The sequence below is a fragment of the Protopterus annectens genome, chromosome 3.part0 (genome assembly GCF_019279795.1).
Source record: "Protopterus annectens isolate FY-2018-M chromosome 3.part0, PAN1.0, whole genome shotgun sequence".
In the NCBI taxonomy this organism is placed as follows: domain Eukaryota; kingdom Metazoa; phylum Chordata; order Ceratodontiformes; family Protopteridae; genus Protopterus; species Protopterus annectens.
The window spans coordinates 188,793,268-188,810,373 of record NC_056731.1 but is presented as its reverse complement, the minus strand read 5'-3'; the positions used below and the strand labels follow the sequence as shown (position 1 = coordinate 188,810,373).

Here is a 17,106-nt window from a genome sequence, read left to right as displayed (position 1 = left end):
TGTGGGCATTAAGGGGTAATTTTTAAATGCTTTACCCCATGATAATTCCACAGATAGGTCTGCAGAGCTGACCTGAAACTGGCACCCCTGTCTGTGTTTCTATGGGAAGCTTACCCTGCTGAAAATATCTAACAAACCATTTGCCAGCTTCTCTGCCTGAGTAGAGAACAGAGGCACCATGTCTGGGGTCTAGTGGCATTGATTACTACCACCATGGTATATCTCTTGGCTGTGGAGCTTGAGATGCTAAGATCCTCCACAGTGTTCATGGCTACCCACTGAAATGGTTCTTGAGGAATAGGCAAAGCCATCAAAGCAGCTTTAGCAGTATCCTTTTGTACTACTTGGACATCTTGCAGTCACGTTTTACCATAACACGGCAGTAGAAATTCTGCATAGTCTTTTTTGTACTACTGGCTGCTGTATTAATTTGTCTAGCATTCCTTCAGGAGTTCATTCTGTGTACACTAAACCTTTGTTCTTCTCACTTGTGGTATGGTGCTGAACAATTTGCCAGTTCAGTTACGTACATTGTTCCCAAAGAATTCCATTTATTTCACTCCTTCCCCTTTCTAAGGATCCAGCTGCCAGTTCTTTCATCTCCTTTGCACTATTCAGTACTTCAGTTACAGTTGGTTTAGGTTTTGATTTCCTTTTTCAGTAATTGCTTTTGTGGCATCCAGTGGCATTACTGCGTTTGGGCATTTCAGAGCCTATAACTCAGCTCACAAGAATAATTTCCTTAGTCACAATCATTTGCTTCCCGTAACATTTTTTGACAAAGTACTCTGTATGGGGATGTTTAAAATCTGCCCACTTGTTTTATTTCCAGAAACACGATTTCCAGTTACCTCCGTTTTCCCCAAGCATTTGCTGTCTGTCTGAGGAAAGCATTTTCTGAAGTCTGTATGGGGTACAAAATACCTACGCAAACTCTTCCAAGCAAAAATCCTAAACTTTCTGGACTTTGTTGCATACTTGGGAGCCATACGATGTCCTTCCATTGTTTCTCCATAAATTGCCTTTCCAGTCTCCCTTCCCAATCTTTTCTTACTGTTGTCATGCAATATTTTATATGCCCTAGCGATTATCCCTTTTTTAACAACTGCTTCTGTTCTAGACTGATATAAAAACTCTGCCAGAGTTTGGTCTTTCACTTAACACTTCCCCGTCCCTTAGTCTTTGTGCATATACACTGATAACAGTCTCTGGTATGGGAAGCAGTTTCTAACCTGCAATCCAAATTTCTGCTTGGCCCACTTTACCTTTCTTTCTTTCTCCCCCCTTCTAGTTATTTGCTTCCAGTAACTTGGTTCCTTTGCTGATTTTCTACAGTAAATTTCAGTACCTCTTACCTATTTTCCACACCCCCTTCTTACAGTCATTCCCAATTGGCAAAATCTCATTTCTCGTGGTGGCTTAGTTGTTAATATATTTTCTGCTACTTTATGAATATAATATGTTTTATATGGTTGTTACTCCCCTTAAGTTACTGCATCCAAAATTCTACGCTCTCCTCATTTCTCAACCCCCCCCATCATTTCATTATCATTCCTTTCTTCCTTAATTTATAACCTTTTTATGTTGTATGCATGAGGCTCAGCTGCATAGTTCTGATGTTCACCTGTGATGTTCTTGAGCATGACATCAAGCTGGCTGTTTTCTCTTAAATTGTTAAACACTGTTATGGAGCACATTGCATTATTCTTAATATAGATATGTGTCACTGCTGACATGAAGTGTTTAAATGTGCTGGGAACTTTAGAAAGATGTGGGTGGAAGACCAAACACTGCTGTTTTGCTATCAGTATCTGGAAATTACACATTGAGCAGTAGTTAAAAACAAATGTCTGTTACTAAATAAAGTATCATGTCTCCATTTATTTTTAAGCATTGCCAAAGATTATGTACAGCTTCTGGAACAGGGTGCGTGACCTGTCTTGTTCATTTATTTTTTAAGCGTTGCAAAAGATTACGTGCGTCTTATGAAGTATGGCGATTCATTGTATCGCTGCAAACAGCTAAAACGTGCAGCTTTGGGACGGATGTGCACTATTATGAAAAGACAGAAGCAGAGCTTAGAATACTTGGAACAAGGTAGGAATGTGTTTAAAATTTTTTTTAAATGAGGTGTGTAGCGTTTGTGTCTAAAAAAAATAGGAGGTGAGGTGTGTATAGATGCAGGTGCTAGCAGCGTTTTTTGCAAAAAAAATCACCATTGGGTCAAAAGTGGTGTTTTTTTAGATTGTTAATAATGTTCACATACTCTTGGTATGCAGGTGAAGACTTGTTGGCTCAATCGCAGAACCCCAAAGGAGGGAAAGACAAATCACAACCTTATAGGAAACAGTCCCAATGACTTCCCTCTACAAATGCCAAGCACTTACCTTTTGACAGAACCCCAGGGGGAAAGCTAGCACTTTTCTCAAAAAATTGGCACATGATCACCCAGGCCCAATGGGTACTGAATATTGTTTCTCAGGGTTACAGGTTCCACTTCCACATGCTTCCAAAACCAAAAGGTATGCCAGACCTGCCACAAAACCAATGGGTAGAGGCACAAAAACAGATTGCTGCTCTTATGGACATGGGAGCTATTCAAAAAGTTCCACAGCAAGAACAGGGACAAGGATTTTACTCAAGACTTTTCTTAGTACCCAGAAAGGACAAAGCCTGGAGACCAATACTGGACCTGTCAATCCTAAATACTTTCCTAGATGTTCCAAAATTCAAAATGTTCACACTACAGCAACTTCTGCCCATGCTGGGCAAGAAGGCTTGGCTAGTTACTTTGGACCTCAAGGAGGCATACCTGCATGTCCCAATCAGACAATCTTGCAGAAGATACCTCAGATTCATAGCAGACTCAATGCATTACCAATTCTCTGCACTGCCCTTGGGCTTATCTACTGCACCCAGGGTCTTCACAAAATGCCTGGCACCAGTAATTGAATTTTGCAGACAAAAAGGAATTCAAATATATCCCTACTTGGACGACTGCCTTATTCAAGCAGAGAGCAAGGACATTCTTCTAAAGCATCTGGCGTTCGTAAAAAGATTGCTAATTTGCCTAGGGTACACAGTAAACGAAAAGAAATCAAAACTAGTGCCCTCTCAAGAGATAATATTCCTGGGTGCAAGCTTAAATACAACTGCCCAGATGGCTTATCTCACGCCAGACAAACAAAGGCAACTGACTCATTACTTTCATATGATGGCAACAAAAACCCAGCTCCCTGCAAGAAAAATTCTGCAGGCCCTGGGCTTCATGGCATCCTGTATTCTACTAATTCCATATGCAAAACTGCATATGAGGAAACTACAATGGTATCTAAAAAGTGTTTGGACTCAGCATTGTCACAGCCTGGAGACAATCATAACTTTAATTCCCTGCCTACAACAGGAGTTTCGATGGTGGTCCCAGGCCTGTCACCACAACAAGGGACAGCCTTTCACCTTACCCACTGCCAGGCAGACAATAGCAACGACGGATTATGCCTGGGCGGCACATATGGCAGGAAAATGTATTCAGGGCACGTGGCCCAAGGAACAAATGCATCTTCACATCAATCAAAAAGAGATGCTAGCTGTACAGAATGCCCTGACAGCTTTCAAGGACCTAATTCATCCAGGACAACTATTAATAAAGACGGACAATACCACAGTTATGTGGTACATAAACAAGCAGGGGGGCACACATTTCTACCCCCTATGCAGACAAGCCATGACTTTGTGAAACACAACATTGACCTATCAAGTACATCTGCAGGCACAATTCCTGCCAGGAACAAAAAATACACTGGCAGACGAACTAAGCAGAAATCTCATGGATCCTCATGAATGGAAGCTAAATCCACAAGTGTTCAGCATGATAACGAGGAAATGGGGACGCCCAGACATAGATCTTTTTGCCTCCCCTCACAATTACCAAATACAGAAGTTTTGCACAAGAACTTATCTCACTCAAGCATGGAAAGTGGATGCTCTATCATTCAGCTGGAAAGGCCTGACAGTCTATGCCTTCCCTCCGATGCCTCTTCTTACCAAGGTGCTACTAAAAGTCAGACAAGAAAGGCCAAAAATGATCTTGATTGCCCCAGACTGGCCACGCCAGCACTGGTACCCAATCCTAAAGAGTTTGTCTCAAGGCCCAGCCTGGCATCTACCTCGAATTCCTCATCTTCTGACACAACAAAACAATCAGATTCTGCACAGTCAACTCAGAACCTTAAACCTGGCAGCATGGCAGATAATGTAGCCACTCAGACTGCACCTCTCTCTAAAGCTGTTATGGATGTCATTTTAGAAGCCAGGAGGCCCAGCACTAGGAAATCTTATGCAGAAAAATGGAAGAGATCCTGTGCTTGGAACCAGGCACAAGGGCTCGAACCAATTGTCCCTAATATACCTCAGATTTTACAATACCTAACTGAGATGCTGGGCAAAGGCTTATCTTTCTCATCTATTAAAATCCATGCCTCTGCCATTTCAGCTCATTGCAGTACGGAACCTCCTATTTTTTCACATCCTCTACTACGATAGTACTTTAGAGGGGCAAAAAATATAAGTCCCCCAAGGAGAGCACCATTACCTACTTGGGACCTCAGTTGTGTTTTAGAAAAACTCACACTGCCTCCTTTTGAACCAGCCAGCACAGCTGATCTAAAATTATTTTCATGGAAAACTGCTGTGCGCCTAGTAACAACTTCAGCAAGAAGAGTCTCAGAGTTACAGGCATTAATGGCTGTGGAACCTTTCCTCATTTTTCATCAGGACAGGGTTTCCCTTAGATCAAACCCAAAATTCATGCCAAAAGTGGTCTCCAATGTGGCCTTAAACCAAACCGTTCATTTACCTACTTTTTACCCAAATCCCCAGAATAAAGGGGAGAGACTTCTGCACGCTTTGGATATACACAGACAGCTACAATTCTACTTGGACAAAACAAAAGCTTTCAGAAAAAGTGAGCAACTGTTTGTAGCATATGCTGCAGGATCACAATGAATGCCTATTACAAAGCAGACAATCTTGAAATGGATAGGACACTACATCTGCTTCTGTTATGCACAACATGGCAAGTCAGTGCCTAAGGGCATTAAGCCTCATTCTACCAGAGCAGCAGCCACTTCAGCAGCTTTCCTCAGAAGAATGCCAACCAAAGACATTTTAGAAGCTGCAACCTGGTGCTCAGTGCACACTTTCACCAAGCACTACCACTTACCTCTCTACTCTAAATCCAGAACGGGCTTTGCCACTGCAGTTCTGCAGGGCTTGGTAGCCTCTCCAAATCCAATTTAGACCCAGCCACCCAACCTCAGCTTTTGGATTCTACCCAAGTGTAATGACTGCAACAGTGAAACACGATGAACATAGTACAGTGGTGTACCTACATTAAATGTAGATGTTCGAGTGTATTCACTGTTGCAGTCCAGGTTACCCACCCACCATCCCCCTTTTTACATTGCTGGGACTTTTCTGTACTTCTCATCTCTATACTACCTATGTGGTGTATTTGCTTGTAGATGAAGGAAATGTTTATAGTAATATATGCATGTTTTTTGGCATAATTGTATCTTTACAGACTTCCTGTCTGGGGGCACCTGACATCTGGGGCAAGAAAAACTGAAGAAAATGGCGCCGGTTGCAACTTTTATACCCCTGGTGCACTGACGTCAGGGAAGAGGCGACAGCAACCGATGCTGGACCAAGACATTGGAACTCGGGCCGACTGCGGGTCGCCTGCCAGCAGGATAACCCAAGTGTAATGACTGCAACAGTGAATACACTCGAACATCTACATTTATGGTAGGTACACAACTGTACTTTACTGTACGCCATTCTTTGGGTACATAACCTGTGGTAAGGCTGAGTTGGAACAGTGAGTTCATGTGAGGGTTTAGTTCATTTTGGAGCTCGTGTAAGAAGCAGCCCGGGATACCATCCGGTCCCATTGATGCTGTGTTTTTTTACTTTGGAGAGGGCTGCTTTTACCTGTGTGTCTGTGATGTCTGGGGGACTGCATTCTTCTGGGATAGACAATGGCCCTTTTGGGGGGGGGGGTAAAGTTTGCACTGAACCTGTCCGCCAGGATGTTGGCAATGTCAGTGGGTTCAGTGTATTTTGTGCCATTTTGCACCAGCTCAGAGCAGATCTGAGAGTTGCCACCCAGATTCTTGACGTAGCTAAAGAATGCCTTGTGATTATCTTTAGTGTCTTTGGCGATTTTTCTTTCAAAGCTAGCCTTTGCTGATTTTATGAGGGATCGAAGTTTCTTGCTAGTACTTATCAGGGATGCCTTCCCTTTTTGGGATTTTGCCTTATCATGTAATAGTTTCCTCCTTCTGTTGTATAGCTTATTTATGGCCGGGGTCCACCAGACTGGTCTCCTGTTTTTGGAGGAGTGAGTCTTGGTTTTACTTGGGATGGCACGATCCATGCATTCCTGTAGGTGCTCATAGAGTGCATTTGTAAAGGATTCTGCGGTTTGGGTCGCTTCATTAATAACCAAAAAGAAGATAGGGTTATATATTGTAGAGTCTATATGAACTAATATTTTAAGGTTAAATGTAAGTAATATATAATACCTTACTATTCTTACAATCACTCATTCAGAGAATGGTAACAACAAACTTTTAAATTTGTGTGTGCATAAACTATCTGTTAAATAAAGTATTTATTCTATTATAACCTTCATTTCCCCTCCCCAAAAAACAAAAGTTTGTTTGAATAAACTAGGTCATATAAAATTTAAGAAAAAAGAAAATTTCATTACGTTACTACAGATGTTACATTTCATGGGGTGTCAAGTTAAGGAAACAGTGTATAAAAAAGAAGAGTATGCAATAGTACATATATTTTTTGACAGTCCACAATATTTTAACATTTAATATTTGGTTAATCTCTATATTTTCTCATAATGTGTCTTGCAAGGTACTGACAAGACTTAGAGGGAAAAAAAACTCATCACATCATAAAGTTAACAAGTTATGGCAACAGTGTAACGCAGTATCCCTTAAAATTATTACAAAAAGTAAGGGTGGAATACTTTAGCATTGACGTTTTAACCAATACTTCTTTAGTATGTAATGCATTTGTGCACCATCTCTGCACATAACCAATGTTCAAAAAATGTATTGTATTAAGTGGCTGTACTGCTTTTTTATTATATTTTTATTGGTACTCTTCCATTATCAGGACAACACCCCCAATGAGCTGATGGAATATCTTGTATTACTTTTTCAAGGTGTGTGTTTGTAAGGGGGACAGTACCTTAACTTAATAACGTCTAATTAAGTCATGACATTTTCAAAATGTTATGACAATTTATTTCTTGTAGGTAGTACATCTCTTTCTATTGCTGTTTGGCACTGCTGGTGAATACTGCAAGTAGATTAGGTAGTCCATTGCTTATGAGTTATTGCGAGCAAGACCCCTTGATTCTAGCACAAGATTTAGTGGCAGTTCTGTTGGACAAAAAGGGGGAACTTCACAACTCGTTTTTATTTTGGTGGAATGGCTTTCTTAGCAATGAGTGCAGCAAAAGGATAGTTTTACAGACCAAAGATTAATATGAATGTGTGTAGCATTTTTATAGGAAGACAGAATCATTTTGTCTGTCTATTTCCTGATTATTCTTCATATATAGATTATACATACAACAGTGGCTGCTCAGTCATAACAAAGCTTTTAACTTCTTTATTGAACAATCAGCAGCGAAGACAGGAAATAATGGCTTTAAAACCTTACTCTATCTGAATTCCTGTTAATAGGTTCATAGGTTTATACTAGGCTATCTGCCCTAAGGCATTTATAAGCCTAGTCCAAATTTTTGTGGCTTACGCCACCCCTTATATGAAAAAATACTGTGCCCATTAGTTTGTTGTGCCTCTGTCCAGCAGTGACACAGAGATGATTCAGGATAAACCCTCGATCTCCCATCCACAGGTCAAGATTTCTCTTGAACAGAGCCAGCGAGGTGCTCTGCCTCACATGGATCGGGATTTTATTCCACAGCATAGGGAGTCTCTGAGTGATAAATCTATCCCTCCAGCACGTCCTATTTATATCCGTGCTAAGGTTTAAGTTGCTTTCTCTAGTGGTTTTGGTGGATTTGGATTTTTTGAGGTGGAGCATGTCCATTAATTCCGGGTTGGACATGGCCTTGTATGTCAGGCACATGTCACCTCTGAGCAGACGGTATGCAACTGAATAGAGCTGGAGTTTCTTCAATCTGGCAGCATATGACAGATTTTGGAGTCCCTTTATCCTTTTGGTGAGGAACTTTTGGGGTCTCTCCAATTGCTGCAGATGTCGGGTGAGATACATCCTGAATGGGGAAATGTACTCGATCATTGGTCTGATAAGTGAAGAGTACAGGGGAACAATGACCTCACTAGATCTGGATGTGAATCCCTTCATGATCAGGTGGGCAATGTAGAAGGTCTTTCTAACCACTTTAGCAACGTGAGTGTCAAAAGAAAGGCCACTGTCAACCTGGGTCCCCAGGTCCCTGATAACCTCTTCTGTGCTTAGTGGATTGCCACCTATATGGTAGCTTGGGGTTACCTTGTTTTTCCCAAAGGGTATGACTATACATTTTTTGGCGTTTAACTTCAGGCCATGGCTCTGGCACCAGCTATCTGTTTCCGTGAGTCCCTACTGAAGGATATCCGTGTCCGATGCACTTTCCACTATGGCGCCCAGTTTGCAGTCGTCTGCACACTTTGTCAACAAACTCCTCCCATGTTGGCCTGTACTTCTGAGAAGTAGATGCCGAACAATAGGGGGCCAAGGACCGAGCCCTGTGGGACACCACTTGTGACTGGCTTGGAGTCTGACATAGTGCCAGCAACTCTAACCCTGTGGGTTCTGTCCTTAAGCCAGTTTGCAACCCATCTTGTGACATATGCGTTTACATTTAAGCTGGTAAGTTTTTCTACAATACCCGAGTGGGGTATTGTGTCGAAGGCCTTTGCAAGGTCAAGGTAGGCTGTATGGACTGCCTTTCCCTCATCAATGGCCTTGGTGACTGTTTCGAAGAAGTCGACCAAGTTCAAAAGGCATGATCTGCCCTTGACGAAGCCAAACTGGGTCGGGTCCAATGTCTGCAAGTCCCCTATATCTTTGTTTATGAGCTCCATTATGATCCTCTCCATAGCTTTGCAGACTAGACTAGTTAAGCTTATGGGGCGGTAATTACCAGGGTCCGTAGAGGCACCGCCTTTGTGGAGTGGGACCACAGTTGCCGTACGCCACTCCTTGGGCACGTATCCTGTGGTAAGGCTGAGATTAAACAGCTGCCTTACGTGCAGGTTTAATTCCTCATTTAGGTCGTGTAGCACACAGCCGGGGACACCATCCGGTCCCATTGATGCTGTGTTTTTAGCTTTAGAGAGAGCAGCTTTCACCTACGCATTTGAGATGTCTGGGAGGCTACACTCTGCTGGGATAGTTATCTCTCCTTTAGGGGGGAGAGGGGGGTGAAGTTTGCACTGAACCTGTCTGCCAGTATGTTGGCAATGTCTGTGGGTTCAGTGATTTTTGTATCATTTTGGACTAATTCTGAGCATATCTGGGAGTTTCCACCCAGGTTCCTAACATAGCTGAAAAAGGCCTTATGATTGTCCTTTGAATCCATGGCAATTTTTCTCTCAAAATTGGCCTTAGTTGATTTTATGAGTGCTCGTATTTTTTTACTAATAATGATCAGGGGTGACTTCTATCATGTAATGTTCTATCATGTAATAGCTTTCTCCTCTTATTGTAAAGTTTGTTAATGGCTGGGGTTCACCAGACTGGACGTTTGCCCTTTGTGGAAAGAGTCTTGGTTTTATTTGGGATTGCCTGATCCATGCAGTCCTGGAGGTGTTCATAGAAGGCATTTGTAAGGGCTTCCGCAGCTTTGGTTGTGGTTTCCACTGGCTCAGGGGCCTTGAAGGATACCACACCAGTCTTGAGTAGTGTAAAGTTTGCTTTAGAGAAGTTCTTCACTGTGGTCTTTTCCGTGTTGTATTAACTTTCATTTTCTAAATAATAATAACTATGTATTTCTTGCGTTACTGCCTGAATGCAATGTAGTGCTTTACCAGGAAATGAAGCATTTTAGAAGGAACAGCACGACAGTATGAGGCAAAATCAGGAGGACCACTCTACAAATTAACAGCAGTGCGATCATTACGTTGGAACTGTTGCCCTGACAACAAAAAAGCACCTTCTTATTCAAGCAGCATTATAAACCTTGTAAAACATATAGATAGTTATTTTTGTCAGGTATATTGAAATAAAGCTCGTTTTATGTTTTGAGTTACTTAGCTGTTTTTCCAGCGTTCCGATTGGTCCGTTGCTCTCAAAGAGGAACTACAGGTTCAGAGGTCAGAGGTTCAGTTCCTGCTAGGCGTCTCAGTTGTTTCCGTGAAGAAATGAAGCTCGTGGATGGATTACAAGGCTCGAACTGCTTTCAAAAATACTAATTTCAAAGCCATTTAGGTAAGAAGGCGGGAATTATATTTAACATGTATCAAATGATTAAAAAAATGTTCGCGAAATGCTGCAAGTTTATTTGTGTTGCAAATCTAATGTACTGTAGAAAAACGGCAGTTTAAGCAAATTTACTTCCATACTGTTTAAAAACAGGCATAAAATATAAGCTCTATCTTAAAGGTTATTTATAACTAATATGTCATGCTTGCTTCACTAAATGGACACATTTCCAGTACTTTGTTAAACAACATAAACAGAGCCTTTTAAGGAGGCTCTATAGTTTTCATAAAATCAAGACATAGAATACTGTAACTACACTGCAAGTGAGACATTGCAATTATGTAAATCCCAACATGTCACATTAGCTATATTTTATGAACTTTTTTTTATGTGTTTACTTTTTAGGTATTAATAGAGAAAATAAATAAATAAAATAATAATATATACTTTATCCAAGATGTAGTTTAATTCATGGAAGTCATTAAGAATAACAGCTAGGCATTTCTTAGGTACCTTGCAGCCTATGCTAAATGTAATGGATGCATTTTAATTACTAAAGGTTATTAAGAATAACAGCAAGGCATTTCTTAAGTACCTTGCAGCTTATACTAAATGTGATGGATGAAGTTATGTTACTTCATATATCTATATTATTGATTTAAAATAGCAATAGAGATATTAATGAAAATAAAAATCATATTTTACCTTGTTTATCTTTGTAGCAATCTGTGATATCAGAATGTTAGTTGACTATTCAAAAGATTTCAGATAAAGGAGACAAAAAAGGCAAAAAGTACAATTTGTTCATTTGTCTTTAAGTTTCTTCTTGTATTTCACAGTCCAGTCAGACTTTGTTGCTGCTTGTCTCTTTAATGTTGAAGTAGTATCCATTTGATCTGTAGTTAACAGATTCTTCTTCTTTATAAAAGTGTTTGCTTCTTCTAAAGTTTCGAAGGTTCTTTTCCCCTCAGGAAGGCAAAGTCTAATTTTGGCAGGTTATGTTAATTGTGCCTTAATACCAGCTTGCTTGAGAGATTTGATGAGAGGAATGAAAGTTTTTCTTTTTGTAAAAACAGTAGTAGAGTAGTCGTTGTCAAATCTGACTATCTGATCATTTATTTTTATAGGAGAGAGAGCCCAAGCCCAAGACATTAGTTTTGCTATTATTGATCTAGGATATGTCTTCTTATTGTTTGATGGGATTTTAGTTAGTGATCTATGGGCTCTTTCAAAGCCAAAAGAAAGAGCCTCTGGTAAATTTAGTGTTTTAGGGATCCATGTTGTCAAAAAGTTAATCATATTGTCTCCTTCCATTCCTTCTGGTATACCGTATATCCTGATGTTATTTCTTCTGGTTTGGTTTTCTACGTCATCTACTTTATTGAGGAGTTTGCTGTTTTGTAATAGGAGAATTTCTATATTTTTCTCTGCGTCTATCAGTCTGCTGTCAATAGCCGCGAAAGATTCTTCTATTGCTGAAATTTGTATTTTCTGTTGTTTTAGAATGTCACTCAGTATTTCAATTTGTTTATTGGAATGTTCTTTTATTTTATCCACTTTTGTATCTAGTTTGTCCATTTTTGTTATTAGGTCTTGGATATTTGTCAGAATGGAGTGTATCTCTTTCTTCAGAGAGCTGTCTTGCTGTGTAGATTTTAAAAAACTCATCTTTTCTTTAATAGGTTCATAGGTTGGTACTAGGCTATCAGCCCTAGGGCCTATACAAGCCTAGCCATAACAATTCCCTGGCTATTTCTTCCCACTTTATTTACTTTCCTGGACCCCTGTCTAGCAGGGTGACTGACGTGATCCCTGGGGTGAATTTCCTTTCTCCCATCCAATCGTCAAGGTTCCTCTTGAAGAGGTCCAAAGAGGCACTCTGCTTGACATGTATGGGCAATCTATTTCCAGAGTCTGGGGAGTCTCTGGGTCCGGAACCTATCCCTCCAGCATGTTTTGTTTATTGTGATGACAAGGTTTAGATCCCTGGAGCGTGTAGCTCTGAGGGATTGGGATTTCTTTAAGTGTAGCATGTCCAACAGCTCTGGGTTTGACATGGCCTTGTATGTTAAGCAGAGATCGCCTCTGAGTAGACGATATGCAACAGAGTATAGCTGGAGTTTTTTAAGGTGGTCAGCGTAGGGCATCTGCTTTAGGCCTGTGATTCTTTTAGTGAGGTATTTCTGAGGCCTTTCCAGTAGTTGCAGATGTCTTGAGAGGTACATACCAAATGGGGCGTTGTATTCTATAATGGGTCTAATGAGGGATGAGTACAGTGGGACAATGACCTCCTTTTTTCTGGATGAAAAGCCCTTCGTGATGAGGTGTGCCACATAGAAGGATTTCCTGACTGTTGTGGTGATGTGGTTATCGAAGGTGATACCACTGTCCACCTGTGTCCCTAAGTCTCTTATCACACTTTCTGTGTTTAGTGTACTGCCACCTATATGGTAATTCATGAATACATGTTTTTTCCCAAAGGGGATAACAATACATTTCTTAGCATTGAGCTTGATCCCATGGCTCTGGCACCAAGCATCTGTTTCTGTAAGGCCCTTTTGTAGAGTATCCACATCATTTGGGGATTCAATAATGGCTCCCAGTTTGCAGTCATCTGCAAACTTTGTTAGCCAGAGACCCTTAGTGTTGACCTGTACTTCAGAGAAGTAGATGCCAAACAAGAGCGGCCCCAGGACTGAACCCTGAGGTACTCCACTTGTCACTTGTCTGGAGCTGGATTTGGAGTCGGCTACTTTTACAGTGTGGGTTCTATCAGTAAGCCATTTAGCAACCCATTGGGTGACATAGGGATTAATGCCCAACTTAGTAAGTTTATCTATGATTCCAGAGTGGGGATGGTGTCAAAGGCCTTGGCAAGGTCTAGATAGGCTGTGTGGACCACCTTACCCTTGTCCATGGCTCTGGAGACTGATTCAAAGAAGTCAATCAGGTTCAGGAGACAAGTTCGGCCCTTCACAAACCCAAACTGGGTGGGGTCCAGTGTTTGAAGGTTGCCAATGTCTTTGTTTATAAGTTCCATGATAATACGCTCCATGGCCTTGCAGATGAGGCTTGTCAGACTGATGGGACGGTAGTTTCCGGGATCCAAGGTGGATCCCCCCTTGTGGATTGGGATAACTGTAACTCTGCGCCACTCAGTGGGCACGAAACCTGAGGTGAGGCTATGATTAAACATGACACTTAGATGAGGTGCCAGTTCATATTGTAGTTCATGTAGTACACAGCCCGGGATGTCATCTGGTCCCATGGATGCTGTATTCTTGGCTTTAGAGAGTGCGTTTTGTACCTGTGTGGCCGTTATTACTGGAATTTGGCAATCTTACGGTATTGAGATGGGCCATTCAGGGGGTGAGAGGGGGGTGAAGTTGGCACTGAATCAATTTGCCAGGATATTGGCAATATCCTTCGGATCAGTATATTTAATGCCATTCTGTTTTAGCTCAGAGCAGATCTGAGCATTGCCATTTAGATTCTTGACATAGTTATAGAATGCTTTGTGGTTGTCTTTGGAATCTTTGGCAATTTTATTTTCGTAACTAGCTTTGGAGGATTTTATGAGGCATCTCAGTTTCTTACTGATGCTAGTAAGGGAGTTTTTTGCATCCTGGGATTTTCCTCTTTTCTGCAAAAGTTTCTTCCTTTTGTTGTAAAGTTTGTTTATGGCAGGGGACCACCAGATTGGCTTCCTTTTTGGATGAGAGCATTTTGGTTCTATTTGGGATGGCACGATTCATGCATGAGTGGATGTGCTCGTACAGTGCCTTAGTGTAGGATTCAGCAGTAGAACTTTCAGTTCCCGTCTGCATGGGTGTCATGAAGTTTGTCACTTCTGACTTGAGTAGCATGAAGTTGGCTTTGGAGAAGTTTTTTATGGTGGTTTCTTTACTGGGGGGTGGGATGTGGATGTTAAGGGTGATTAGCTTATGGTCAGACCTGACTAACGAGGGGGTGACCATAGGTATGGAGCATTGATTTCCCATGTTGGTAATGACCAGGTCTAGGATATTGGAGTCCCTGGTGGGACTATGAATTAGTTGATCCAGGGCGTTGGAATTTATGAATTCCAAGAACTGTTGCGCAAAGGTATTGGGACATGAGTAGTTTTCCCAGTTAATGGCAGGGTAGTTAAAATCACCCAGTATTAGGGTGTTTGGTTCTATCTTAATATTTTCCAGTATGTTTAGAAAGGTGTTGTGAGAATCTTGGGGTATGGTGGGGGATCTGTAGCAAGCTACAATTTGGATTGCAGTCTTACCTAGTGTTAGTTGCACTTGGAGAATTTCAGACACATTGTGTTGGCCAACTAGCCTGGTGGTGTGAATATCCTTGGTGAATATTGACACTCCTCCACCTTTAGTGTTTCGGTCCTGGTTTGGTGGCCGAAAAGCGTGGTAAGAGTTGTAGCCTGGTATTGCAGGGGTGCTCTCTGGAGCCTTGAACCAGGTCTCAGTTACTGCACAGATATCGATGTTCTCCATTTTTAGGAGTGCCTCGAGAGAGTGCATTTTGAGGTTCAGACTTCTAGCATTGAGTAGCATTACCTTCAGATTTTGCATGCTTGTACCTGTTACGGTGGTGGTTTTGTCCTTTGAAGTTTGCCTAAAAAAGTTCAGTTTTCCCTTCCTTCTTTCTTCTTGTTAGTTTGACAGGAAAATCTGGAGATTCTTAGATGAAACATACACCAAAAGAAAGCTTTCGAGTTCTATGTTATAGAACTATTAATATGAAATTGTTTGTGGTGATTTTTAGTAATAAATCCTGTCAGGAAAGTTGAAAAGCTGCAGAGCAGAGATTTTATGCTGCTATCAGGCTTCCATCCAAGCCACGCCCCAAATTTTTAGAAACTCTTAACATATGGTCTCAACCATATGAATTTTGAGTTTCTGAAACTTGATAGTAATATATAAATTTGTATATATATATATATATATATATATATGTGTGTGTGTGTGTGTGTGTGTGTCTTATATATATATATATATATATATATGTGTGTGTGTGTGTGTGTGTGTGTGTGTGTGTATATATATATATATATATATATATATATATGTGTGTGTATATATATTCATATATACATTGTGTGTGTGTGTGTGTGTGTGTGTGTGTGTGTGTGTGTGTGTGGATATATATATGGATCCCGTTCAGTAGATCGAACATATAACAAGTTCAAACCTCATATGGCCGAGACCATATGTTCCAACTTGTAAATGTTCGATCGGACTGAATGGAGATCTCCGTACAGTGCGGAACGGGAAGATTTCCCTTTTCCGCAGTGTAGTGCTATCTCGGAGTTGGCATATTTAAGTAAGGGGGGTGTTGGGGGTGCCGGGGGGCATAGTCCCCCCGCTACAGAAGTTTAATTTTGCTTTTTGTTGTTTTTTCTTTTTTACTATTGTGTTCGAACTATTACAAGTTCGAACATATGGTCTCGGCCATATGTGGTTCGAACTTGTAATATGTTCGATCTACTGAAGTTGATCTATGTATATATGTATGTGTATATATATATATATATATATATATATATATATATATATATATATATATATATATATGTGTGTGTATGTATCTATGTTTGTATATATTTACATACACACACACTTGTATATAATAAGACTGCATTTTATTTAATCATAACAAATTTCATCAAAAACATAAATCATTGAAACATTTTTCATAGAAATTTCAGTGTACATTAAAAATACCCCCAAAAGTTTTTTTTACACTCCCACACATTTCTTTACTAAGCCCCCATGCACCTGTACTTAAATATACTAACTTTGTAGTCACACAGCCATGGAGAAAAGCCTTCCTCACATACTGAATCACTGCAAAGAAAGAGATACAAACTGCTAGAGGAGGTGCAGCATAACAGTGGACATTAACTGGGTTACAAATATTGTCAACCCTAATCTACATTTTACTTCTTATGATCCAGAACCGCACCAGCAGTGATGATTTTTTAAATAGCCTTGCACATTTTTCTGTCAAATGTGATTCGTTGATTTGGGTTTTTGATGAAATGTGTTTTTACTCTTGTCTTTGTTTTTTTGTTCTGTGAAAGGTATATTGGATCAAGTAAAAGTTGTCTATGTGCGTGTGTGTACTGTCATTTGTTTTCTGGAAAAGTAAGATTAAGCAGTGCCCTTTTCCAGCGGAAGTTTGGTGAGAAAAGCTCCATTATATAAACATCATGGACAACATTTGGATGGTTTCGTCATTTGCTGTTTCATTCATGAACAACAGTTCCATTCAGACATCCTTGACATCAATTACATCATTTTCAAGTAGTTTTGATTAAAAATAAATTTCATGGGTTGTATTTGGATATTTTTGTAGGGGAGTAGACACAAGGAAGATAAGGGAGACAAGATGATAGAGGAGGGTATAGTTGTAATAATAGTACATCAGGATTTGTGCAGGATAGTATTATTGCAAAATTCATATAGCTATAGTTGTACAAGTTTAACCAGGGCTGGTGTGGGTGCAGAGTCATTTATCTATCAGGTGTTGCTTCAGATGGCATTTAAAGTCTTTTCAGTTGCCGACTGTTCTTTAAGTGGAGCGGGATGTTATTCTGTCTATTAGCAATGCAGTGTGTGA

At 40.5% G+C, this 17,106-nt stretch overlaps 1 protein-coding gene across 1 annotated transcript in view; it reads left to right on the top strand.

The window, feature by feature from the left end:
* Nucleotides 1-17,106, top strand: part of GTPBP4 (GTP binding protein 4) — an 869,480-nt gene that overhangs the window by 127,868 nt on the left and 724,506 nt on the right. Inside the window, exon 4 of the mRNA XM_044064686.1 lies at nucleotides 1,961-2,097. Within this exon, the coding sequence (XP_043920621.1) occupies nucleotides 1,961-2,097 (137 nt within the window). The remainder of the gene's footprint in view (nucleotides 1-1,960; nucleotides 2,098-17,106) is intronic.